This window comes from Pituophis catenifer, unplaced genomic scaffold (assembly GCF_029215685.1).
Source record: "Pituophis catenifer annectens isolate HBS135680 unplaced genomic scaffold, rPitCat1.0.hap2 SCAF_3, whole genome shotgun sequence".
Classification (NCBI taxonomy): Eukaryota; Metazoa; Chordata; class Lepidosauria; order Squamata; family Colubridae; genus Pituophis; species Pituophis catenifer.
Genome location: NW_027256883.1, coordinates 153,382,431 through 153,410,032, shown reverse-complemented (window position 1 = coordinate 153,410,032; position 27,602 = coordinate 153,382,431). Strand labels below are relative to the sequence as shown.

The 27,602-nt window shown below is 36.8% G+C and overlaps 2 protein-coding genes across 4 annotated transcripts; one reads left to right on the top strand and one right to left on the bottom strand.

Annotated features, from left to right (window-relative positions):
• Positions 1-547: 547 nt before the first annotated feature.
• On the bottom strand, positions 548-3,029 carry COA7 (cytochrome c oxidase assembly factor 7). The gene is made up of 3 exons (XM_070939543.1): positions 2,814-3,029; positions 1,355-1,495; positions 548-1,147 (listed from the first exon to the last, which is right to left on the bottom strand). The coding sequence occupies exons 1-3, from the start codon at positions 2,917-2,919 to the stop codon at positions 696-698; spliced, it is 699 nt and encodes a 232-aa protein (XP_070795644.1). The 5' UTR covers positions 2,920-3,029; the 3' UTR covers positions 548-695.
• Positions 3,030-5,093: 2,064 nt separating this feature from the next.
• LOC139315228 (protein zyg-11 homolog B) lies at positions 5,094-27,602 on the top strand. 3 transcript variants are annotated; one of them, XM_070941332.1, is made up of 14 exons: positions 5,094-5,484; positions 12,206-12,371; positions 12,967-13,721; positions 16,263-16,403; positions 17,352-17,528; positions 19,873-19,937; positions 20,780-20,879; positions 20,995-21,045; positions 21,988-22,149; positions 23,280-23,327; positions 23,834-24,031; positions 24,119-24,171; positions 25,097-25,194; positions 26,405-27,602. In XM_070941332.1, the coding sequence occupies exons 1-14, from the start codon at positions 5,482-5,484 to the stop codon at positions 26,566-26,568; spliced, it is 2,181 nt and encodes a 726-aa protein (XP_070797433.1). In that variant the 5' UTR covers positions 5,094-5,481; the 3' UTR covers positions 26,569-27,602. The 3 variants fall into 3 exon arrangements, with proteins under 3 accessions (XP_070797433.1, XP_070797434.1, XP_070797435.1); XM_070941333.1 differs by lacking the exon at positions 5,094-5,484 and having other exon boundaries at positions 12,309-12,394; XM_070941334.1 differs by lacking the exon at positions 5,094-5,484 and having other exon boundaries at positions 12,309-12,422.

Here is a 27,602-nt window from a genome sequence, read left to right as displayed (position 1 = left end):
ACACAGTGGAACCAAGGATTACCCATGACTTGTCAGATTCTAAGATATAGAGTGTTTTGGTGTTGTCTGAAATTGCATAAAGGGCTTTGCTACAGAACAGAGCTGCTACTTGACAGGAATAGGTTCTACAGTATTGCTTTGCATGCATTTCTGCATCACAACTAAGACCTGAATGGTTTATTTTCTATATGTAATTTCAAAATGCATTTAAAAACTAGTTCACCATATTGACTTAAACCTGACCTTTACATTCCCGCATCCTTTAAAACAAACCAGGTAAGAAGTGTGGTGAGCATGGCTTTTCGAAATCCTTGACTCTATTCTGTCTTCATAATAGGCAGAGACCCTAGAGCAGGAGTGTCCAACTTGCGTCGTCACGGCGGCATCACATGATGTATCAGGACTTCCCCGCCCTTTGCTAAACTGGGCATGGGCATGGCCAGCACGTGACGCACCCAGCCATGGGCCGGCAGTTTGGCAGCCCTGCCCTAGAGCTTTACAAATTTATTTCCAACATTTCACTGGTTGCAAAGAATAAAAAGTAACATTAAATCCAGTTATTTTATTGCCTTATGCAATAAATTATACGAAGTTTAATTTACAAGTTTTGAGCATTCAAGAGAATAAATCTAGAAATTAAATACCTGCCCTATTTAACAAAGTACACTTCTTCAAACTAGATTATTTGTTTAGGTTTACTGTCCAAATGTTAAAGTATTTACAGTCATGTTCTGTTCTTTGTATAAGGTTTCTGCTCTGTTCTTTAAGGTTTCAGCCTTGGCATCATTCTTCTCAACTCCATCCCCCAGTTTGTACATTCGGCTAGCATTGGCACATGCCCACATGTGTCCTAAATCACATGCTTTTAGAGAATATTGCAATGCTTGACTCATATCCTTTGATATCCCAGGAGCTCCTTGAAGATAAATAGTACTTAGATTGAAACAGCTGGGGGCAAAATCATTGTCACAAGCTTTACTATAATAGTCCCTGGCTAAAGGGACATTAGGCTTCTCATCCTCGTTTATGTGTCCATCTTGTAGCAGTAATCCAGCACTGTGACAAGCATTGATGGATTTCTTCCCACCTTTTTCACAAGATTTCAAAAAACATTGGTAAGCAGTTTTCACATCTCTTGGAAGCCCACCTGTAAGGAAAAAGCACCAGTTATTGAATGACATTATAATTGGTTAGTTCATACAACACAGTAAGCCATCAACCATGGTTTACAAAATACAGTTGGGTGAGTAGACATAAGCTTCCTCAAATAATACATATTTCTTGAACAGCTTTATTTGAATTATCTTTTCTTTTAGAGATAATCTCAGGAACAGAAAAAGAAACATGTTATCACCTTTTCCAGTCAAATAGTAATTTCCAAGTTTGTAGCAGCTCTCACTGTGCAGATTATTTTCACAGTTCTCCTTTAGAACTTTTGCAGCTCCTTCAAAGTTGGCTTTTATTCCAGCTAGATAATCAGCTAAACGATGGCAACCTGCAATTTTTCAAGGAAATAAATCTTTGATAAATTATGACTGTACTATATTTCTGTTTGCAAGTTCTCTCACTCCTTCTTTTTTGCTAGTATTATATTCAATTACGACAATAGTGGATTTATCCTACTAAAATGGCCCAAAGAATAATATACTGTAATTGAGTTCTGAACTGGAGATTAAATTGAATAGTTATGCAATACATGAAAATTCAAAAGCTAAGTCACTTGGACAGTATAGAAAGTAGATGAATAAATAAAAATGCTAAGGGTATTTTTCATTAATAACGTCAGATTTTGTTCATATGTAATGTCTCTTATCAGAACATGATCAAAACTCCCATTATATTATATTTTCCTATTCCATGGTTTACTTTTGCAGCAGTTTTGGAACAAGCCCACAATTATAAAGGTATATAATTATAAACATATATATTTGGGACTCCTAAATCCTAATTTGAACTTTTTTTTGTGTAATTATGGCCATGCGGTTTATTTTGTTACTCACTCCATACTAAAGATAAGAAAATATAGTTATGCCTGGAGATGGGTACAGAAATTAATGCTTATAAAAATTCTTAAAGCATGTGAATTAGCATGAATAGCAGATCTGCCTTCCTTCCAGAAGCATTTTTCAGGGGTACATCCCCAAATCATGCATGCAACAAAATAACAGGAATTCATAATTCACAATCGTGAGCCATATATTAGATACCATCATATCTCTATACACTGGCAGATTTCCTGCACGGTTAAGTAAAGTCGTTCCTGTTTTGGAACTATTACCATCTGGCAGACAGTACAGGATAATAAAAACAAGGACAAATAGGCTGAAAAACAGCTTCTATCCGAGGGCAATAACCATATTGAATTCTACGGTATAGTGCAATATCGGATTTTCAATTTCAATTTCAATTATACAGAATGTAAAGGATATATGTTTGTGTTTTTATTTTTATAGTTATAAAGTACACTGAAGACAGCATTTAATTTCATTGTACCATGTGCAATGACAATAAACTAAACTAAACTAAACTAAACTAAACTAAACTAAACTAAACTAAACTAAACTAAACTAAACTAAACTAAACTAAACTAAACTAAACTAAACTAAATGGAGTGGACGCAAATCCACTCCATCCCCGGGAATGCAGGTAGACATTTTCATCTATTAAATTCAGCCTGTAATCCTACAGATTAAGTGAATCGATTTTAAGAGCATTTAAATAATATCTGCAGAATTAACGGTATAATTCTGTTGAGATATAAATTACACTGCAGTCTTCGCGATTATTAATTTCTAACGCTGCTCCGACCTCACCGTCAGGATCGTGCTCCTTGTAGCACTGGAAACTATATTCTGTTCCCAGATTTTCCAAATAAACTTTCACTTCCTCTTCATCTTCGAAATTGACCAGTCCAGACATTTGTTCTTCAGGACAGAAAAATAAATGAGAACGAAAAACACACCCCGTCTGCGTGATTCGCGCGGAAAGGTAGAAAAAAAGTGAAAGCGTCCTTGAATTTTCACCGTCCTTTTTTGCTACCCGGAAGAAAATCGGGGACGGACACAATCTGGAGGGCAACTTCCTCTACATAATTTTACGGGAAGGAACAAAATTGGAGAGGAGCACAATGAATTGTGGTCGTAATTTCTACCCGGAAGTAAAAAAATTACTCCGGAAGTGGCAACGCAGTTATTCCAAAAACCATTATATTAGGAACTTAGCTTGTCTCAAGATTAAGTTTTTAATTTCTTTTTAAATAAGCGTTTTGCCAGGAACACTGTAAAGTGCTGCTGTCAGCGGCAAATTCCCGAGGAATAGTCGTATTAGCAACGTGGTCTTGTTCATACTTTCGCAGAAGTAAATTATTCAGTGGTTACTGGCTTTCTTCGTCCAGGAAAGTGGGAATAAGACACACAATTTAAAAACGTTTGAATTGTTGTTTATGATTATCCGAAAGGCTTGAAAATTGTTATATGTAAATATTTAAAAATCTTCGCGGTGGTCTTTTTAGTGCAAACTATCTTTAGGAGAACAGAATAGTAATAATCTGAGCAAATGTTTCTTCACTATGATCTATGGCTTGGTTATAACAAAAGTACAATACTGTGGGTTGTGAATATTTGTTTTCTTTCGTACTGGATTTAAATACAGATATAGTATGATCTGAATCTCAGACAAAAATGGGGTGAAGTTTAGAGGTGTTTTTTCCGCTCCTAATGGGACAGAAACTTTTCCAATTTTTATTAGTATATTGTGGCTGTTCCATTCTTGTTCTTTTCACAGTAGGAATTTGGCTTTGCTTGTCATCATCTATTCCAGTTTATATATGGGTTATGTATTTGTTGCAATTAGTAAAATATCACTGCTAGCAACACCCATGGGATAATTTTGTGTATGTATGAAACGATTACGATTTGTGAATGTATGAAATGATTCATGTAAGTTTCATTCTGTATATATATATCTGTTAACATGGGTTATTCTAATTCTGAACTCCTTAGGCTACCAATCAAAAGGCTCAGGCCACAGGGATGTCCTAAAATCCCCCCCCCTTTCCTTTTTCTCAGCAGCCCTCAGTGGATTTTCAATTTTCACCTTTTATTGTCTTAAATCTATTCTGTTCTGATTTTGGAGTTATCCTATTGTGGATGATCTGAGCCCTAAACCCTTTTACATAATTTCTTTCTAAGATATTTTAAAACATAATTGTATGCATGTTTTTCAGCATGTGTGTGTGTCATAGACTGTGGCATGCAAGTTGCAGGCTCTAATGCTTCCATGAAAAGTAAGAAATCCTGTTGATTATTATGCATTGATGCTTACCTTTTGATGGCTTTGATTACTTGAAGTAAATCTATAAGAGACCATCAGGTGGCAGCACCTACTTGCTTTTGACTTGTCTGAAGTTGAACATGGTTAATAAATACTTCCATGGGACATCCATATGGATTATAGGGCAAAATAAAAAAACAAAGGGCAGAAAGCAACGACAAGCTATAATATTGGTTGTGCAGTGCCCAAAGTTGCTTTTGGAGAGATGGGCGACTACTGTATACGAACTTGATCAATAAATTAATAAATATTGCTAGAAAATTATTTAGATTGTCCTGGGAATTCACCAGGGGCAGAGCTTGCTGGAAGAATGTTTGGATTTTTAAATGTACAAGTGGCTCTGCTTAGTGATAGCAACTATCTGCATGGTATTTCTCCCCAAAAGATCAAGCAGACACCAATATTTTTATTACCTGGAAATGCTTCCAGGATTCTATTGTGGTGTGTTTTTTTTAATCTTTTAAGTTTAACCAGGCCCCTGACCATAGCTACATTTCCATGTTTGCTGCAGTTTAGTATTCTATGTATTTCAAAATGCATTCACAAGCTACCTGTTTGATGAAAAAAAAAAAAAAGAAGCGACCTAAATAAATGGAGACAAATAAATGGAGTGCGCGATTCCGGATACATTTTCGATTCGGGATTCTCCTACTGCGGTGATGCAGTAGGAAGGAAAGCACTCTGCACAAATGCCGGGACACTCTTCTTCTCCACGAATGACATCATAAATTCCAGCGTTGAACTGGAGGAGGGCGACTGTCAATCATTCCGCCTGCGATTTTACACTCCCCCAACTTGCGAGACGAAAAAGCCCAGGGAATTCGGGGGTGACTTACTTCGGAGCACTTTCGTGGGTTTTTTGGGGGGCGGGAGGGGGGGAGAAATAATTTTTTTTAAAAAAACCCTGCTCCAGCTTCACTTAGCGCGTCTCCTTTAAGGGCAAGCAGCAGCCAGCTTCCCCGAGAGCTTGTGTGTGTCTGCGTGTGTGGATTTAATGCCGGCTCGGCTGAGCCAAATTCACTTCCAGGTCGAGGGTGACAGTTAAGCTGGGGGGGCCCCGGCTCGCTTCTCCACGGTGGTCGGGGCCCGCCCCACAATAGCACAAACAGGAGGCGAGGAGGACGCGGCTGAGGGGTCCCTGGCGCAGAAATGGTGAGTGGGTGGAAGGGGGGGGGGGTTGGAGAGGAATTGCCGCGGCTGCCAGAAAGGGACACAGAGAGAAAGCGTAGAAAGAGCCACATGGTGGTGGCGGGTGGGGGGGTGTGAGACAAATGGGAAAGCCCCGCAGGGAGTACCCCTCTTTTAGTTTCGGATTTTGGAGTCTTGGCTTAACTGCTTCCTATTTTGTCCCTCCCGATCTGTCACTAATGCGGATCTTGCCTTATTGGTCTCCAGCAAACGGGCGAAGATGTATGTCTCTGGGTGTTGGGGAAAGGGATTTTGCTAAGCTTTACTCGGCCTAATAGGGTAAACAAATGGGGGGGGGGTAAGGGGGTCTTGTGGTACCTGACCCCCTCCCTGCCCGATGCCCTTAACTACGGATCCAGTGGAATGAGAATCGTGGTAGAAATTTGTGATGGTGGCTTTTAGAAGCGATTGGAATGTGCAGCAGCTATTGGATTCCATCATGGCAAAGTGTACATCTGCCTATATATCCCAAAATTCTGGATGGCCAAACACATCCCACTGTGTCATCTAGTGGTTGTTTGGATTTTTGCAGCCCAGAGAACTTAGCTCTGAGTAAAATGTATCTCATGCTCAAGTCAGGGGAACCTATCCTTGAGCTCTGTTTGGGCCGGCAGACAGCTCCCTTCCATTACTACATAATTCTATTTACAAATGCTAATGGGAATTGGAATCTGAATTTCTCATATAGTCTTGCGTTGAAACACAAGGGAAAAGACATGCGTTCTTTTTTCACTGTGACTATGAGAACAGCTTGTTGGTCTACTTTCAGAAATTTATAAAAATCAGGAATTATTAAGCCCACTTAATATAATGTATATATGTACTGTACATTACATATACAGGTGTATAATGATGTACTTAATGAAGTTAAGATACCTGAATCGTGGAAAGAAGCAACAATCACATTGATTCCCAAGGAAAATTCCGATTTGGCTTATATTAAAAATTATAGACCGATATCCCTACTAAATTCGGATTATAAAATCTTTATGACAATTATGGCAGACAGACTAAAGAAAATTTTAGAGAATTTCATTCATACTGATCAAAATGGTTTTCTTCCCGGAAGGCATATAAAGAGAACAGGTTGTTAAATTATAACGAGTAGTATTCTAGATTGTTTATAACATTTAGTTAGGTAGGATGGCTAGTTTTTGTAAAGTGTGGCAGAAATTGATACAGTATAGTTTTAGGTAATAGGAATCCCTATGCAGTAAGAAAATAATTGTCAGCCTTACTTGTGTGTATATGAGAGAGATGGACAGAGCCGTAGAATAGATGGAAAGGCAAAAATGGTTCATGCAATATAGAAAATCCAAGGTTTGCAGCTGTAGGGAAACCTTTTGTGTGAAACTCATATAAACCAGTAAGTTGCATACAGTATAACCTACTATATAATTTCAATTTTATTAGATATAAGGAATAGGGAAAACTCTGTAATATTTGATGAGATATCTCTTTTTCTGTAACTCCTAAACTTATAAGAACACTGTCCTCCTTTGGTTAGGTTTGGCCAAGTTATGATGATTTTTCAGTCTAATCCATCCATTATATATCTGGTGTTTGATGTGAATGGTAGTTTGAGTTAGGCTTTGAGCACTACAAGCTGAGCATTCATAAAAGTACAGCAAAATGCCTGCATTTACTTTAAGAATGTCTTGTAAGCTTTTACACATCTGCCATACCCCTGAAAAACAACAATGAACAATAGAAATCAGAATGTAGTTTTGGTGTGAGAAAACAAGAATGTTCAGCACACATGTTTTAGTATAAAAGCTGGATTAATTTTCTGGTATATGTTTACCTGTAGAATAGTTCTTCCAGTGTGATTTTTAGTGTTTAAAAAAAAAGCTGCAGTATTATGGCATTATGGAATGCAAGTGATTTTATTCACATGACCCATAAATATCAAATTGATTCTGGAATAACCTTATCCAAAAAAAGAGAGTATCCATTGTGTTCTAGGATGAATATATTGATTATCTGCTGAGGTTTATAACCTTAAAAGGTTGTTTATAATTGCCTTCCTAAATATTTAAAAATACACTCTGCAGTATGTAATAAATAGGCTTACAATGTTAAAAATAGACATAGGAAAGAAAGATGTATTTAAAAAGACATAGGAGTAATTAATGCTAAGTTAAAATCTCAGCAAATTAAGAGAAGGCTAGAAGAAGAGATATCTGAGGAATTTCTAGAAAAACACAAAACCTTATTCAAGAGTCTTGACGGCAATTAGTAGATAAAATGATACAAAAGACTTTAGATAGGGTTAAGAGAAAATCCATGCAATTTATTATCTAATATATTGGAGATTCTGAAAGGAATAGAAAACGTAGTGAAAGAAAGGGTTGAAATAGAGAAATGAACACATAAAAACAACCATTTGGGTTTATGTATAGACATCAGTCCAATATATACCTATTTTAGTCTAGCTTTTGGTAGAGGCCAGTCAGGGAACAATGGAAGATGGAGACATACATCTCTCCCATTGGATATATCTCTTACTTATAAGATATAATATATCTTATTGTTCCCACCAGTCTAGGAGTAACACAAATCTTCAAGATTAATAGTACTTGATCAACTTGTTCTCCATGAACTAATCAAATCCCATTTTAAGCCATTTAAATTAGTAGCCATCACTTGTGTCAATAACCTAATTATCTGTTATGTGATTTTATTTTTATTTATCCATTTTTGTTTGTTCTAAATCTCCTGCAGTCAGTATTAAACCCTGGTCCTGGTTTTGAGACATGAAGAATATTTTCTCTTGCCCACGTTTTACATGTTCTGCCTATAAAAATATATCATTAGTTGCTGTCCATTGATATTGCATAGCAAATAGTGAGGCAAACACTTCACATTGAACATTTCCAAAGATTTGTTCTCAGAGCTTTTGTGAAAGTACATTTATCATTCCAAGACAGCTTTTCCTGCCTGGTTCTATTCAGTTGGGTAGAAGAACAACGCTGAATGTAATTCCAGCATATCTGGTAGATGCCAGAGGGAGGGAAGAAGTTTTTTAACTTCCACTTTGTCTTAGGTGCACAGGTGCCACAGGTGGCACACGGAGCCATATTGGTGGGCATGCGAACATTGCCCTAGTTCAGCTCCAGCGCACAAGCGCACGCCAGCCAGCTTATTTTTGGGCCTTCTGGGCCCACAGGAAGTTGGGAAACAGATAATTTCCCACTTCCAGAGGGCCTTCGGGACGGTGGGGAAGGCCATTTTCATCCTCCCCAGGCTCCTAGAAAGGCTCTGGAGCCTGGGGAGAGCGAAAAATGGGCTTTCCGGTCCCACCGGAAGTCGACAAACGGGCTGTTTCCGGCCTCTGGAGGACCTCCGGGAGGGTGGGGAAGGCCGTTTTCGTCCTCCCCAGGCTCCAAGAAAGCTTCTGGAGCCTGGGGAGGGCAAAAAAATCAGCCTACCAGGCCCACTGTGCGGGGGGAGTACGAGGCAAAAAAATTAGCTATCACTGTCTTAGACCAACAAGGTCTCTTTACTGTATTATAGCAACATATATTTGTTCTGTGCTTTACATTTTCTACATGAGATTCCACTATAGGACAAGCACTAAATGTCTGATTTTCCCATTTAAATTTTCTGAAAAAGGAATATTCCTAGTTCATTTCCAAGCTATATGTAAGAAATGGGCCAAGAATACCTTTTCACACAGACAATTATTAATGACCTAGTTTTTGTTGGATTTTTGAAGTAGAAAACACTCTTATGAGTAAGTAATGAGTAAATGTTATGAGTAAGATGTTAAGGGAGCGAAACTTTTTTCTCTTGATTCACTCTGACAATAACTTTTAATCCATTTTGTTGACTTTATTTATATTTTATCTAGGAAAAATACTGATAGTGGGGGTTCACATATGTTACTGCTGCATAGCTGTTTGGTCTATATGTATGGTCTCCAGATTGCAAGCTGTTTTAATGCCATCTGTGTGCTTTACAATGATAGTAACAATAATTCAAAGTAAGCCATTACTGTACAATTAGCAGGATAGTAATAAGAACTGCATCCTCCCCTTTTCCATATTTTATTCTCTAGTTTCTGCTTAATAGTATTTTTTGGAAGAATGATTAGTCTTAAGTCTTAAGAATTAGATGTGTCAAATTCAATTATATATGTATAATTGAGAGAATGAACTGGGTGTTGCATATGCAGTTCTTTATGCTTTTTGCGAAGCCTGGATGCATTTTATTTTAGCTCATTTGAATTTTAAGACAAGCTTGCATGAGGCAGATAAATGAGGCAAAATCTTATATAAAATTTCAAGCTGAAATAAAAGAGAAATGCTAGTCTTGAGCCACACTGGTACATTGGCTTGGAATTCAATTTTTTAGTTAAAAAATAATTGGTACAGCTATTTTTAAATTTTTCGGTAGGAGTGTACAGCTTGCTTGCTTTTGTCTGCATTGGGTATGAGTCACAATATTTGTGTTACCCTGTAAGCTACTGAAAACTAAATTATAGAAAATGACAGACTTGTATGTAGATATAGGAAGAAAACAAAGGGAAAATACCTGGATAATTTGAATAAGAAGTCTATGTGTTTTAGTTCATGAATACTTGGTTATTATAAATTATGAACTGTACATGTTTTGCAATATGTTACCATAACAACATGAACCAGTGCAGAAGAGACAAGGATAACCCCAAAACAGTTATTGTTCAGTGTCCTTTATGTCCATTCTAACATGTTTCTTCAGCATGCGGAATAAAATTATAGGACTCTTCCCAAATCCACAATCTGACACTGAAATCAACTTCCTACTGTGTAATACAAGAAATACAGACTTGAAAAATGATCTGTCAAATCCACCTTAAAAACATAAGAGTAGTAATGCTGTTCAGCCAGTTTTGTTGAACATATTACTCTTGCTTGATGATTCAGGATTTTACTTAATAAGAAAAGGGTATATTTGCATTAGTTTGTATGCTTAAACATCATTTTAGGTGCCATTCTTAAGTAATGGCCAGAGTTGTTAAAATTAGCTAGACATTGTTTATTCATTTGTTGATTCTCTAATTTTTTATATGATACAATAATACCTATATTAATTAGTCATAAGTTAGCTTACCTACTTGAAAAAATTGAAATTTAATGAGCTCTTCTCCCTCTAGATATCAAGCATTTTTGTGTCTGTATGTGTACTACAACATGAATCTGTTAGTGAATGGTGGGTGAGCTTATAGGAAATAAATTACCTAATACAGAGAAACTACAATTCTTGGGGAGCAAAACTGGATTTAAATAGTGTAACATATGTCAAAAAGGAGAAACTGTATCACCAAAAAGAGGCCAGAGTATCATCAAATATGGATAATTTATATGTGGAGATACAGTTTTGAGATAATTACTGTAATTTAAATAGAAAGGAGGGACCTGTCAAAGGAGATAATGGCTGGTTTACATTTCTGCATTAAACCATAATCTGATATGCTTGTTTTTAACAGAATACCAGAATAACAGAGTTTAAAGGGTTTTGTCTTAGCAGGATTGCATGCATTTAGCCATTGAGTGTGGAATCCAGCCACTGTGGTTTATTTAACGTATCACAATGTATAACATCAAAGCTTAGTATCATGAGCGAATCAAGCCAATAATTAAAGAACTTCTGTATTTTTTTAATTAGCTGATACAGGTCATTGTTTGCAATAATGGTGAATATCTGTAGCTCGGGTGTAGGATGAGAGTGAAGGTTCATTTTCCGAGCTTGTGGGTTGGTTTCGGAGTATTTCATTACCAGGCTAGGTAACATCTTCAGCAGAGTTTAGGGGTCACAAAACCCCATCACAGGACTCTCACTGGTGACTTTCACCTGACCCATCACAAGACCCACTACAAGACCCTCACTTGACACACCCACACCCATCACAAGATCCTGATCTGAGGAGACCCTCACCTGATGTGACATCACATGATCTACTGACCACATGAAGCCCTTATAAACAGAAGAACACTGACATTGACATCCCCTAAACTCTGCTGAAGATGTTACCTAGCCTGGTAACTAAATACTTAGAAACCAACCCACAAGCTCAGGGAATGAACCTTCTCCATCACAGGTCATTGTTTGCTATGCTTCCTTAGGGTTCTTTTTCTTTAAAATGGATTTGGAATAGACAGTTTTCAACCAGAAAGTAGTCCTTTGTAAAATGGGACACGTGTACACAAACACCCATGCACACCAATGTTGCGCTAAGTCTAGTTTCCCCTCTTGTTCCATATGTATACTTTGAGATCTGAAACTAAAAGTAAACTAGTAGATACTATATCAATTTTGAGTACAGGTATATTCAGGCTTTGACACTTGTTTGACTCCACAAAATAGAGATCAGAGTAAGTGATACCATCAGAAAAATTATTTCATGCTCTCTTTCCTTTTAGGTCTATAATTTTACTTTGAAAATAAATTACCTTTAAGTCAATGATTTGTAATTACATGATTTCAGACAGCTACATACTTATGCAGTAGGATACTTATTACAGTACAGATTCTCACCACTGGCACAAAACGGCCTCTGGTACCAACTTCTACCCTCCAGGTTTTATTTTTAATGGTGATGAGAATTGCAGGTACAGTTCTCCCTCCCCGTTTTGTCAGTTAAACAGTGATAAATGCTGCCTTTTTGAATTTCAAATCTTAGACATTGGACTTCTTTCTGCAGGAAGAGGCTTCACCGTACTCTCTGCTTGACATCTGCTTAAACTACCTAACCTCTGACCTTGAGAAGTTTTGTACGGAAAGGCACGATGGGACATTATGTTTGCAAGAGCCTGGAATATTTCCACAAGAAGTGGCTGACCGATTGCTGCGGACAATGGCATTCCACGGTAAAATAAACCATCCAGATCTGGTAATTGGGGATTCCATTCAAGCATAAAGTGAGCCATCTTAGTTATTTAAACGGGGCTTGAATTTCTCTGCATTTGATTATGAACTCCCACTTGCTTTGGCCTAGTTATTTTTAGCTGAAGTGATGCAAAATTGATGGCGTTAAGAATTAAATGGTATTCTGCACCAAGCAAATAGAACAGAATCAGAACATTCTCTTTCATCAACCATTCTAAATTACAGTACAGCATTTAATAGTATTTGAGGCACGGCAGTTTTTGTGCTATTGGAGAATGGAAGCGATACAATAAAAAAAAAAACCTAGTATAGAAGTGCTTCAGAAATAGTGCCGGACAGAAGAGGAAAGAATAAAATGGTATAGCCGTCCAATTAAATCAGTTGGTTAAAATCAACTTACAAGACCAAAAAAAAAAAAAAAAAGCTGGGAGAAAGAGGATGTTTGAGAGTAAGGAGTGCAATTGATTCCTACTTTCTCCTTTTCGAACTTGCTTTCTCCTTGTAATCTGGGCCTGAAGTGGAAATTCTCTGAGTTGTGATAGCTGGCTAATATCTGGTATTCTTCCTTCCCTTTAGGACTGCTTAATGATGCAACAGTTGGGATTTTTCGAGGCAATCAGATGCGTTTGAAAAGAGCCTGCATCCGTAAAGCAAAAATTTCCGCGGTAGCTTTTTGGAAAGCATTCTGCCACCACAAGCTGGTGGAGCTTGATGCTACTGGTGTGAACGCAGACATCACAATCACAGATATCATCAGTGGACTTGGCAGCAATAAATGGATTCAGCAAAATCTTCAATGCCTTGTGCTGAACTCATTAACTCTTTCACTGGAAGATCCCTATGAAAGGTGCTTCAGTCAGCTGACTGGCCTTCGTGCTTTGAGCATCACCAATGTTCTCTTTTACAATGAAGATCTGGCTGACGTGGCTTCGCTTCCAAGACTAGAAAGCCTGGATATCTCCAACACCTCAGTCACTGACATAACCGCAACCCTCGCCTGTAAGGATCGCCTCAAATCACTTACCATGCACCACCTGAAATGCTTGAAAATGACAACCACTCAGATTTTGGATGTAATACGAGAGTTAAAATTCCTGAATCACCTTGATATTTCAGATGATAAGCAGTTCACATCTGATATTGCACTTCGTTTGTTAGAACAGAAAGACATTTTGCCTAATCTGGTATCTTTGGACATCTCGGGGAGGAAGCATGTCACTGATGAAGCTGTGGAAACATTTGTAAAACAACGACCCTTAATGCAGTTTGTTGGGCTTCTCGCTACTGATGCTGGCTATTCATTATTTCTCACGGGAGAAGGGAATTTGAAGGTAGGCACCTGTTTGTTACAGTAGTTATTGCAGATCTGAATTATTTAATGAAAGCAATCAAACCTTGGTTATTGATGAAATGGGCCAATTCTGATTGTTTGGGGTAAGAGAGGACATGGGGGTGTACTGTGATAATGGCAATCGTAGATACTTATTGATACTTCAAAAACCACTCTCTTAACTCTAATAATATTCCCCTCTAAACTAATAATTCTATGGGGTGTTTTTTGTTTTTTTTTACAATAGCGAAATCAAATAACTACAACTACAACATTAGCAGAAGAAAATTCAGTAGTGGCTGTCCAGTGATCCATTACATATGTTGTAATGATCAAATAAACTAAACATAGCAAAAAAAGGAAAGAAAAGAAAGAATAGAAACAAGTAAAAAAGATGATGCGTATAATACCCATTTTTATTAAATCTAGTTCATATGGAAATGTATTGCTTCCCCTTCTCACTTTTTGAGCATAAGGACTTTTCAAAATAGATAACAGATTCATATTCTTGAATCCAATACTTAATACCAGGAGCAGAAAGTTATTTCTTAGTAGAATTAAAAGTCCTTCATTAAATGACAAATTCTATATTTTAGGGATGTACAACCACTGTTTGTGGCTGTTTTGGTTAGCAAACATTCGTAAATATGACCGTAATAAACAGTTATAAAAGTGAATTTTCCAACTGGTGTGTGCTCTCATGACCAAACTTCTGTACCTGACAACAAATCATGTGTATATAAGTACTGTTGTGGCCTCCAGCAGCCAAATCAGAGGAGGAGGAGGTGGGTGTCAGGGTCAGCATCAAGGTAACCTGAGAGCTCCAAGGGGGAAGAGGGAATGGAGCAGGCAGAGAGAGAGCCTGGGTCATCTGTCAGCCCTCAGAATGAAAAGTCAACAAGGAAAGTCTGGAGGTGGCTGATGAGGAGGAGGAGGAACAGCTGGGTCCAGTGCCTGACACACGGATGCGCAGAAGGCAGAGGAGAGGAGAGGAGAGCAGTGGAAATCCATGGGCCAATCCTTGGGAAGGAAGAGTTACCGCTGGTAGCGAAGCCCCACCTAGCTCTGGGGATAAAAGGTGGGGGGAGATGAATAGATGTGGCAGACAACTATTCATCTCCTGGCTGGCCGGACTTGTTAACCTCCAGTGAGAGAGAAACTTTTTGCCGGGCTACTTGCGCTCCTAATAAAGGAATCTTTTGAGTTAACTTCAAAGGTTTGTTGCTTTTGGGGAGCTGGGTCAGAACAAGTACATAATAATTTATGTGTATAAGAAAAGTTTATTTGAATGAGACAGTGATTCAATCAGTGATCTTTGCAGCATTTCTCTCTCCCTCCCTCTCTCCCTCATTTGATTACATTAATCAAATGCAATTAACTAAGAAGAAAAAGTTTGGCACTTGTTTACCGTATTTAAGTTTCAAACTGCATAAAAAGCAGTTACCTATTCAATATAGGTTGCTTAAACAGTAATGCCATTCCTGGAGTTGTTGAATCTTTTAAAAATCTTTTAAAATAATTTATACTTGTGTTTCAGCACTTTCACAGTTCTTTCTAAACAATGCCTGTGTGGGCTAGGTTAGCACACCAAGCTATATTACATCTGGTTTTCAAATCACAATTGTTGAATTCACACATGGTAAGCTAATTGCAGACAAATGCAGTGTGTGAACCAAGTCATGAGATCATTCCTAAATGTAGCAGATAGGCCAACTCTACACATCTGTTCAGAAATAAACTCCACTGACCTTACAAGACTTTTGATGTAAATACATTGCTGTAATTGTATGTAGATCTGTTTCTATATGTATATATAAAGATACACATATACACAAATGTATATTTCTTTACTGAAATATGTACAGACCACTTCTTAGAAAAGCAATTTATTATAGAATTAAAGCATCAGTTAAAGAACTTTTAAAAGTCTGAAACAGGTTAACTTTGAGGATGCTTGATCTGATAGAAAAGTACTAATTATTTTGGGATATTCAGTGAATCTGTTGTTTGGCATCTGCATTTGTAATGTATTCTGCATACTAGAATTGTCTACTGGTCTAGAATCTGCAGCATGTTGGAAAGCAGACTTGCCAATACACCGTTTGTCCAGTTTATAGACAGCGTCATCGATATTTCTCATTAACTAGATGAGGATAAAACTGGCATGGAAAATAAATAAATAATTTTTTTAAAAAAGAAAATAAATACAAAAATAATATAAACACTTGAATATTGCTTGAAAAAAATTGATTATAGTTGAAAATAGTTCAAAGTTTAATTATTTATGAACAATATTAGAGGAGAATATCTGAAAAACCTAATATATTTTGGGAAAATTCTGTCAGCTTGGCAGAAGTTTAGCATTTATAAGAATAATTCAGAAAAAGTAAGTTAAATGTATATAATTTTTCAGCAGCATACATAACTTCCAGCCTTTTCTCTTGTAGTGAAATAAAAATAGATCATTTGAAAATATTTCTGTTACCTGTATTTTTTTTTTCTAATTGCAAACAGATAATGTTGTGTGTTGTATATTTTGAAGGTTTCTGGAGAAGCAAATGAAACTCAGATTTCGGAAGCTCTGCGGCGTTACAGCGAGCGGGCATTTTTTGTGAGGGAGGCACTGTTTCATCTGTTTAGCCTTACGCACTTTATGGAAAATACCAAACCAGAAATTCTGAAGGTAAAACTATCTAAACTGATAGGACATCTCTCTAATGGAATTACAAAATGTGATGGACTTTAGCAAAACAGAGATCATGGAATATGTGTACACTGGCAGATTTGGAGCGGTGAGAGAAAAGAGAAGCATTTTAAATTCAGAAGCTGTGGTCGTCATGTTTACATAAGTTATGCTAAATTTAGCATAGAAGAAGTAGGAGGCGTTGCCTGCATCCAGAAAACATTGTAGAGCGCATATCTGTATTTGTGGAGTAGGAATCTTATTCGTTCAGTAATTGTCAAATGAAATGATATCCAGTTAAATTGATTAGCTTTCCATGTTGTGAAGTGGCCAAAACGGTGAATAGAATTAGGGCCTGTAATTATGGATTGGTACAACACAGCAGCAAAGTAGCAAGGTAAGAAGTAAGCATTTTCCTGAAAGGAAAATGTAGGAGAAAGAGCTTTCCCTTCAAAAAATAGGAGTGAGCTGCTCAGTTTTTTTATCTCTCCTCCAATGGTTCAGTTTAATTGCTAAACAAAATCAATAAAATTGACATAGTCCATATTATTTATATTGTAAAATAAATAGCAGTATACGCAGCTTCAGAGAGGTTTTCGTTTTTCGCACAAATTTGTGTGAGACTGTTCAAAGTTTTATTTCATAAGTTTGCCCCAGGCCAGAGATCTAGGTCTCTTTTTCGGCCCACTTTATTTAATATTAAAATGGAAGGAAACAACATGGAGGAGTGCAAAGGGCCAGGCCTTTTGACAAGTTGCCTCTAGTCATGAAAAGAAAAAGTTGGAAATAATCAAGGTAGATCTGTGAATTGGAGTGTAAGATACCTGCCAGCTAATTTAAAGAACTTTAGAAATACTAAACTAATTCTGCTTTGGATATGGTAGCTGTTTTCATTGTAGATGATAAGCAAGCCAGCTCACAATTTCCTCTCTTGATCCTTCCTTACAGCTTGTAGTTGTTGGCATGAGAAATCATCCTCTGAATTTGCCTGTGCAATTAGCAGCAAGTGCCTGTGTGTTTAACCTGACAAAACAAGATTTAGCTGCAGGCATGCCAGTTAGGCTCCTAGCAGATGTTACCCACTTACTCCTTAAAGCCATGGAGCATTTCCCCAACCACCAACAAGTAAGCCTTTCCACTTTTAATATTTTTTTTGAGGTAATGGACATAGCATTTCAAATGCAGAATCAGTGTATTGTTTTTTTAAAAAAATCCTTTGAGATGAATTCTTCGACTAGATACACAAAGTGCTTCATATATACTGTTAATTTTGATTATGTGTGGATAGGTGTTAAAACGTTTTTTTAAATGCTTGTATTTTATAACAGGAGTATTGTGAAAGTGAATATTGTCTTTTTAGAAAAGTTGAGCTTCAGTGTAATATATTATGAATATATCCAATATTGGTTCATGACTGAAGAAACAATAGAGGAGAATATTGATAGCTCAGGATTGAAATGAGGGATCCTTGGTGCTCTCTGGGCTTGACTGGTTTCTTGCGGACATTTCATTACCCAAATTAGGTAACTTCATGAGTGATGATGTTACCTAGTTTGGACAATGAAACTTCTGCAAGAAAACAACCAAGCTCAGAGAGCAGCAAGGACTCCCTCATGACTGATGGATTTGCCGTTCTACTGTTGACATTGCATGTATCATAAAACAGAAACATTTTACAAATTAGCATTCAGTGGCAATTACTCTAAATGTTACGAAGTATGCACCACACCAGAAGTAGACAACTTTTTGGTGACTTGGAAACTCACTTCACATTTTTATTTTTTTTAAAAAATTTTAATAAATTTTATTAGAGCATTTTGTTATAGTTAAAAAAAAATCAAAAACAAATGTATAATAATTTTTCTATCATGGTGTAACATTGCCAAAATATCCATATATATATATATATATACACCAATAATCAGAGAGTAAAAATAGAAAATATTTACAGATTCTTGTATACAAATTTACCTTTCCAATACTTATTGATTACCATAAATATACCATCATCTATAATTATAATCTCTCTCCCATCGTTTCAATCATACCACATACTCCAACTACCATAAAAGTCTGAGTCTCTTTTACCCTTGATCAGTTTTGTAAGTCTATCGGACCCATAGGAAAACGGGTAGGCATTTTTGATGTGTTTTTTTTTAAAATCTGTGTTTAAATTTACATAGGGCTACCATTAGTTTTCATTTATGTCCTGTCCCAAAATGGCATGAGGCTGGCCTGCCAATTTTTAATAATTCTGGTCATAGAAGGCTTTAAGAGAACTTTGAAGTAGAACTTTCACCTACATCTTGTACATTCTTTTCTGTTGTAATGCTTAACTATCTCCTGTTCCTCTGAATTCAGATATTCTCTTTTTATTCTTCATCATGGATAAACCATTAATCCATGATGAATAATGATTATCATTAATAAGTCAGAAACTTCTCTTTAATATTAACCACAAAGTTAACTTTCATCCAAACCCTAAACTTTGGCCAGTCCTATGAGTCCTATGAGCGGTGGCTCAGTGGCTAAGACGCTGAGCTTGTCGATCGAAAGGTCAGAAGTTTGGAATCCCTAGTACCACGTAACGGGGTGAGCTCCTGTTACTTGTCTCAACTTCTGCCAACCTAGCAGTTCGAAAGCACGTAAAAAATGCAAGTAGAAAAATCGGGACCATCTTTGGTGGGAAGGTAACAGCGTTCCGTGCTCCTTTGGCGTTTAGTCATGCTGGCCACATGACCACAGAGACATCTTTGGACAGCGCTGGCTCTTCGGCTTTGTAACGGAGATGAGCACCGCCCCCTAGAGTCGGGAACAACTAGCACATATGTGCGAGGGAAACCTTTACCTTTTATGAACTGTATGGTTTGTAGAAATAAAAGGGCTATTAAGGTATCATTTGAACTACCCTTTGTCCAGAGTCAAATGAGGTGGCAAATTGTAGGCAATGAAAATTAGAAATTGGGATTGTCAAGATCATTCTTATGGTGATTACTTAGAAGAGACTGCAGTAGCTGCAGGTAGATTAAGTTTAGTGTATCTTACATAAAGAACCTAGATTGGGCTCAATTTTTTAACTCTACAATGAATTCAATTTACCCTATAAAGGAAACCTAATAGTCTCTTTTCCTTTTGTTAAGCATATTTTAATGCTTTGTTTCTTGAAACACACTTTTACCCTCTATCTTATTTGTAGATATCACAATATATGTTGCTACAGATGGATATTTATAAGCATCCTAAATGCTGGTGTAGAAAATACAAATAAGAGATTCATATTTATGAATACATATGCACATTTTTATCATTTTTGTTCAATTTTATTTCAAAATAACTATGTTCATAAATGATAATATGAACTCATTAGAAGAAATGGCAAATTATCAATATGTTACAAGATTCATTTGGGAGAAATAAAATCCTGTCCTAGATATGAAATATTTTTGCTGTGTTTTTTTCCATCTTACAGCTGCAAAAGAACTGTCTTTTATCATTGTGCAGCGATAGGATACTTCAGGATGTTCCATTTAACAGGTTTGTTTTTATTTTTCAAATTATGAAGACAAGGAAAAGGAATTTTAAGATTGCTGTCTAAATGCAGTTGATCACTCTATCTCACTACTGAATAATTTTAAATAATTCTCCTTATTCATAGCTAATGGATAGAAGGATTTTCTGTCTATCTGTCCATCTATCCATTCATTCACCCACCCACCCACTTATCTGAAATGCCAACATTTTTCTAAGCATATATTAAGACAGTAATTTATTCATTTATCATTTTTAAATGTTGCATATTCAAGCAACTCAAGATGCTAACCATAGTCCTAATAACAGGTAAATAAATGCTCTGATAATTTGCAAAGGAACCTATGAACATTGGTGAAAAAAGACTTGGAAACCAGAAGGGGCTGCTTATGTTCTCTAATAGTTATAGACATTGAATAGCCTCTTGGCTATGCTTCAGTGACTGCAGTTTGCTATTGCTTGGAACTAATGCAACCTCTTTTATAAACTATGCTCTTAGTATGTGCATGAGTGCATGTTGTGTTGCAGGATAGAAAAAGTTCATCCTGGAACCATCAGCCAATGATGAATTGGCATCTATAGCAGTCTCTGCCTAGTACTAAAATCTAGATCTTGAAAATAAAAAATGGACAGACAGAAAGACATATTACTGGCCCAAAGTGGCCAATCATTCTTAAACTCTGTCAAGAAGTAGAAATTGTTTTGCTCTCTTTAAATAGCTGACGCCAGCTGAAGGTTTTATTATAGTTCTGTTGTACATTGCTATATTCCTTTGGGCTGAAATATGGTAGCTGGAGTTTTTATTTGCCCATTGTCAAGATTTTCTGCCTATGGTTTTTTTCCCCCAGGTTTGAAGCAGCTAAACTTGTCATGCAATGGCTATGTAATCATGAAGATCAAAACATGCAGAGGATGGCAGTGGCTATTATTTCCATTCTTGCTGCAAAGGTGTGAGATTTTGGTGCTTCACCATTTTAGCCTTAATTTCCAAGTCTTACCAACAGCAATCTGACATTTCTCTGTGTTTGTTTTCTTTCTTTCTTTCTTTGTTTGTTACTTAAAGCTTTCAACAGAACAAACAGCTCAGCTTGGGGCAGAGCTCTTCATTGTCAGGGTAAGCAATTAGAACGATTTGAAATGACTGAAATGCTAATATTAACTGAGTTGACATAATAAAAGAATGTGGTTTATTTGATTTGGGATGGGATGTTATACAAACTGTTATAAATTATTTATACAGCTTATGCATTCTATACATAAATAAACCCAGCCACTGTGCCTTTCAAATCATGTTTTGCCTCAATAATGTGTGAACTCAAGTCTCTGTCTGTAATAGTGTTAAGTGGAAATGTTCAATGTTCCTCTCCTTGAACGGTTTGTTTTTTTACAAAAAATCTTGCTACTTTGGCATACACAACTATTGTGCCTCCTTTCCCGCAAATATTGAAGCATTAATGTGCCCTGTTACTTTCAAATTCAAGAGAGGAAAGAAATTATTTGATTTTTTTTTTTTTGATCACATGCTCTTACACGGCCATCCTAAGTACTATAGTGCATCACAGGTGTACATCACTCGCATACTTCATACGGAAACAATGATCTTTCACAAAAAAAATTAAACTCACTGTGATAATAGAATGGATAAAAAGTGGTTAGTAATGGTCCTTTGGTTGGAGATCTTTATTTTATTCATTTTAAATAAATAAGCAAATTTTCTGGCCAAATTGCAATAAAATATACTTTAGCGATGTTTGTATTATATGTGTATGTAATACACCTTGCCTAATTATGTATAAAGTTGAGAGTGATTTAATTTTAGGACAAAAGGAACCTTTCTTTTTTATGCCAGTATTTTTCAAATCTGACTCTAAGAATTGCCCAGCATCGGTTAAGTCCACATGATTTAAATTTGCCAAGTTTTAAAAACACTATTTTTAGACTATGACAGTAGTAGGTTTAAAGAAATGTTCTCATTGTGACTGTTATGCCATTAAGTATCTGAGATTTGAAAAGAGTGACTTAACAATATCAATTGCTTTATTCCTCCCCCCCCCAGCAACTTCTTCAAATTGTGAAGCAAAAAACAAATCAGAACGTAGTGGACACTACACTTAAGTTTACGCTGAGTGCACTTTGGAATCTCACTGATGAGTCTCCAACCACGTGTCGGCACTTTATTGAAAATCAAGGGCTGGAACTCTTCATGAAAGTTTTGGAGGTGGGAACTGAAAGATATATGTCAACATCCGTCAGATACATATTATTGTATCTGTTTACTTCAGTTTCCTAATAGAGATAATGAGCTTTGTAATTTTGAAGTCATGCTGTATACTTGTGATAGGCTTCTTATTTTCACAAGCAGCAGTCCTCAAACCAATTACAGGTAGTCCTTGGCATAGGACCACAATTGAGCCCAAAATTTCTGTTGCTAAGCGAGACAGTTGTTAAGTGAATTTTGTCCCATTTTACTACCTTTCTTGGTATAATTGTTAAGTGAATCACTGCAGTTGTTGAATTAGTAACAGGGTTGTTAAGCGAATCTGGCTTCCCCATTGACTTTGCTTGTCAGAAGGTTGCAAAATATGATCATGTGACTCAGTGGTGGGTTTCAAATTTTTTTACTACCGGTTCTGTGAGTGTGGCTTGGTGGGCGTGGCTTGGTGGGTATGGCAGGGGAAGGATATTGTAAAATCTCCATCCCCTCCCCAATCCAGGGGAAGGTTACTGCAAAATCTCCATTTCCTCCCGATCAGCTGTGATTTGGGAGGCAGAGAATAGATGGGGGCGGGGCCAGTCAGAATTTTTACTACCGGTTCTCCAAACTACTCAAAATTTCCGCTACCGGTTCTCCAGAACTGGTCGGAACCTGCTGAAACCTACCTCTGATGTGACTCCAGAACATGCAACCATCATAAATATGAGTCAATTGCCAAGCATCTGAATTTTGAACATGTGACCATGGGGATGCTGCAATGGTCATAAGAGTGAAAAATTGTCATTATAGTCACTTTTTTCATTGCTGTTGTAACTTCAAATGGTCACTAAATAAACTGTTGTAAGTCAAGGACTACCTATAACTAAGATTGTCCATAGAAATCTTGACTCTTCTCTCAGGTCAGCTCACAAAACAATGTGCCTTGTCTCTTGTTGAAAGAATTAAAAAGTCCTTTCGTATACTTCCTCTGACTCAATCATCCTGCTTTGGATAGCAGTGACTGAAAGTTGATCCTGTACTGCCAAAATAATTATTTAATTTTGTAGACTTCTCTGAGAATGTAATCTGCTTGTTATCCAATATTAGCAAAATATTATTACTTACTAATGGTTGTCTATTCTTTTAATTTACAGTCTTTTCCTTCAGAGTCTTCTATCCAACAGAAGGTTCTTGGTCTTTTGGTAAGATGAAAATAATAGTATTTTTTAACCTAGATGTCGGCAATGTTTGTTTTCACTATTATCTTTTTTCCTGCTCCCTCTAACATTCTTCACTACTGTACTTGGAATACATTATTTTTAATTCCATTCTATTAACTTTTGGCCCAGTCAGACCAACCCTGTTCCTTCACAATCTCTGTTTATTTCAGTTTAAGGGTTAGCATTAGAACACAACTTTGACTCAATAAATAGATTAATCTAGACTAACATCCTATTTCCATCAATATCAGGGCAGCTTTGAGGACAGTCTTCTCCAACCCATTGTCCTCAAAATGCAATACAGTAGATTGGAATTCAGTCAGCATACCCAGTCTAATGAGTTATATGTTGAGAAAACTGTTCTAGAAAGTAGGACAGAAAATGAAAAGCCATGTCTGCAGTAGTAATTTTTCAGAAACATCTGGAAAAGCATCTTAATTAGTTAGGACCATTTGTACTAAAATTTCTTCTTTTTTTTTTTTACTTAGAACAATATTGCAGAGGTTAAAGAACTCCATTCTGAGCTAATGTGGGAAGACTTCATAGACCACATCAGCAAGTTGTTGCACAGTGTTGAGGTGGAAGTCAGTTACTTTGCAGCTGGGATTATTGCTCATTTAATATCCCGAGGAGAACAAGCCTGGACATTAAGTCGCAACCAGAGAGCCTCACTCCTTGATGAACTGGTATAGATGTGACTGAAAAATATTTCCTCCTTTTCTCTGAGTTACTTTGTAAACCTTTGCAATAACATTTCTTTCTTTGTTTTATAGCATTCTGCCATTTTGAATTGGCCTACACCAGAATGTGAAATGGTGGCATACAGGTAACTATGGATTTGAAATAAACTCTTCAAAAAATATTAATACAAGTTAGTATTAATAGTTAGTTTGTTGCACATAAGACTATTTTTTCCAGAAGTATGTATAGTCTGCCTATCGTGACAAAATCATGTTTCTGATTTTCCAAGATACAATTGAAAGACATTTTAGGTTATAATCCCGCATACCTATTAATGAATAAATCCATTGAATTCAGCGGGATATTCTTAGTATACATGTGTTGGATTGCTTTGTTGATCTGCCATATTCTAATGTGTTCAGTGGACTTAACATTGATTTATCCTTCATTTTAAATCTGAAGCCAGTAGTACTGCTGCTAAGGAAGAAAACTGAAGTAGTTTTCGAATTAAAACTGATGCAAAAGATGTATTTTCATGCAGGTTTAGAATTAGTCTATTCGACTCCAGTGCTAAAACAGGTTGAAATCTTCAGATGGGGGCAGATTTGTTATGAATGACTAAGTAAATGTTATACGATCGGAGCGCTACTTCTGGGTGTTGTGCTTCTATTGTCTAATTATCACTTTCTATCCAAACCTCTCCCAATTATGAAAAATTTAAATAGCTTTTACCTTCTTCCCCACACATTCTAGTAGACAGAAAATTTGTAGGGTTTGTCGAATGTCATGGTTTCCTGTTAGGAATTGCTTGTATTCCAGTAATGAGGAGCTGTATTGCCATGATACATCCTTTTATACTAGTATTTCAGATGTATCCTACCAGCTCTAGGAAGAAAGCAATGACAAATCACTTCAGAAAATGATGTAATGGAGCAGCATGGACTTGACCATGCAGTATCCCAGAATCAAGAGTGACTTGAAAGGACGAAAAAATGTGTGTGTGTATAAATGCTGTACTCACAATTAAAATCTCAGAATGTTGGACTTTTCCTTTTTCTCTTCATGAATAGGTCTTTCAACCCTTTTTTCCCCTTGCTTGGTTGCTTCATGACTCCTGGGGTGCAGCTCTGGGCTGTATGGGCTATGCAGCATGTTTGCAGCAAAAATCGTATGTATTGACAAAAAAAAAAGCTTCTTTATATTAAACAATTCTTTCAACATAAGAGTAATTAGTAGGCACTAGATAATTCTTGTGATATCTAGCAATACAGATTTGAAATATTTTTTTGGGGAAATGGGGAATGGAAATAATCTTGTAGCAATTCTGTCAGTTAAAAGGCAAGCTATGCGAGTAGGTAAATTGTAAATGTTTTCGATTTTAGCAGCTGATGATGATGCAGTGGGTGGCATTTTGAACTTGCAAACAGATCTAGCTTGGTCTTTGTTCAACTGATAAGTCAGTCTATGTCTAACAAATGTAACAAGATACTTGTTATCCTCTTCCTCTTACTTAATTAAAGTGCTCTCCATCCATTTTTGAGTAAAAAGAAACCAATATAAAATTTGCTTGGCCCCAATGTCAATCTCTCTCCTGTCTCCATTGCCTTTTTTTAAATGCCTTTTTAAATGATGCTATGATGCATGTGCAACACATGATAGGTAAAATAATTGGCTGAGCCTCCTGGCTTTGCTCTTTTCTGGATATATTCCTTCAATATCTTTTAAAGCAGGGTGTCAAACTCAAAGCCCATGGGCCGGATTTGGCCTGTGGGGTGCTTAAATCTCGCCAGCAGGACCAGTCTGGAAATAGCAAAGGACTGGCCTGCGGTGCCTCTGGCAGGCAAAATGGGGCACGGGGCCATGTGCAGCCCCTCGCATCGCTTTCAGCCTGAATGGCTTCCTGCAGCACCCTGCTGACCAAAACAGGGCACGGGCTGTTTTGGGTGGCAGGAAGCCGCCCAGGCCGAAAAGGGGGCATGGGGGGTTGCATGTGCTCCCCATACGCCGTTTTGGCTGGCAGGGTGCTGCAGGAGGCATCCGTCCTGTCTCTCCTTCACTGCCCGGCCCGTGGAGAAATACAGTGCTAATCCAGCACTCAAAGAAATCCAGTTTGACACCCCTGCTTTAAAGTCTTGGGGTGTAGAAGTACTTATGTGTATATACCATGTAATCTTATGTCCATCATTTCAAGAAGCAAATAGTATAGCAAAGAATTGAGGATGCCTTGTGACAATTACACTACACAAAATAATTTTGCTAAATCTATAGGCAGTTTAACCAGAATTTAAATATGTAAACGTTATATGTCTGTTGCTAGAAACAGACAGTGAAATTCTAGCCTCTTGATTTTATTGAATTTTCTCTTTTTGTCATTTCAGCTGCCAGGTACTGCAGTATGTTAATTGAAGAAGGTGGATTGCATCATTTGTTTAACATCAAGGAAAACAGCCAGACTGATGCAGATGTTCAACGAATTGCTGTCTCTATCTTAGATAGCTTAGAAAAACATATTTTGCGACATGGGCGGCCACCTCCTTATTAAAAAAACGAATTGAAAATGAGCCAGATTGAATGAAAACATGTAACAGGGAATAGGTGTGCAAATTATCCTCTCATCATCCCTTACTGAAATGTCCCTGGTTGGAATAATGTTGATAAAAGTGATCACCATTAATTTTTTGTCAGCTGGTATGGAAGCAGGGCTAGTACATGTTATCTTTAACAGCCTTTGACATTAAGGAGTTGTCAAGAGGATTTTGGAAAAAATCCTAACTGGTAATATCTACTAGTATCACCTCTGGTTGTGGAAAAGTGGAAATTGTGCCATTCAAATGCACATTCGAAATTAAACCTGTAGACTGTGTGAGTTCATCAGAAAATTGTTTCTGCTTGCTTCATCCCTTCAAAATAGTTGTGTTTCAATAGAACTATCCACTGATTCAGTATTTGAAAAAAAACTGTTTGTGCTTGTAATGTCAGCACTATACAGCTCAAAACGCTGTCATATATTCACACATTAGAACCCAACAGATTATGAGTAAGGTGACCAGGGATGTTTGTTCTTCTGTGGACCCTTTAAACTCATGGATTCTTCCGTTTTTACTAATATTTCATATAAGCTCTTTAGCAGAAACTTCTGAGTTTCAAACCACGGTTTTGGTTTTTTTGTTCTGTAATATACTTTGATGAAAATATCCATGGAGGAAGAAATGTCAGAAGGGAAAGATTGAATTATAATTACAAAAAAAAAAAGAATATATTATGTTGCTACACTTGTAACTAAGTGTAAATTTGAAAAAAGAGTAGAGAAACTAAAATTTTCTACCACAAGAATTGCTGGGGGAAATTTGCTCAATTTATGGGGTTGTACATCTAATCACCTTATTTATGACAGTTAATAGCTTTGTTCTTTCTCATAAATACCTTGTCAGTATTTGTGCTGTGAGCTTTATGTGGAAGGCAATGCCATACAAAATCTCACCCAACATTTTATGTAAAGTCTGGTGTAAATTACATTCTTGTGTGGTATATTAAATTTTTTTTACATAAAACATTCCATGATTAAAAACTCAATAA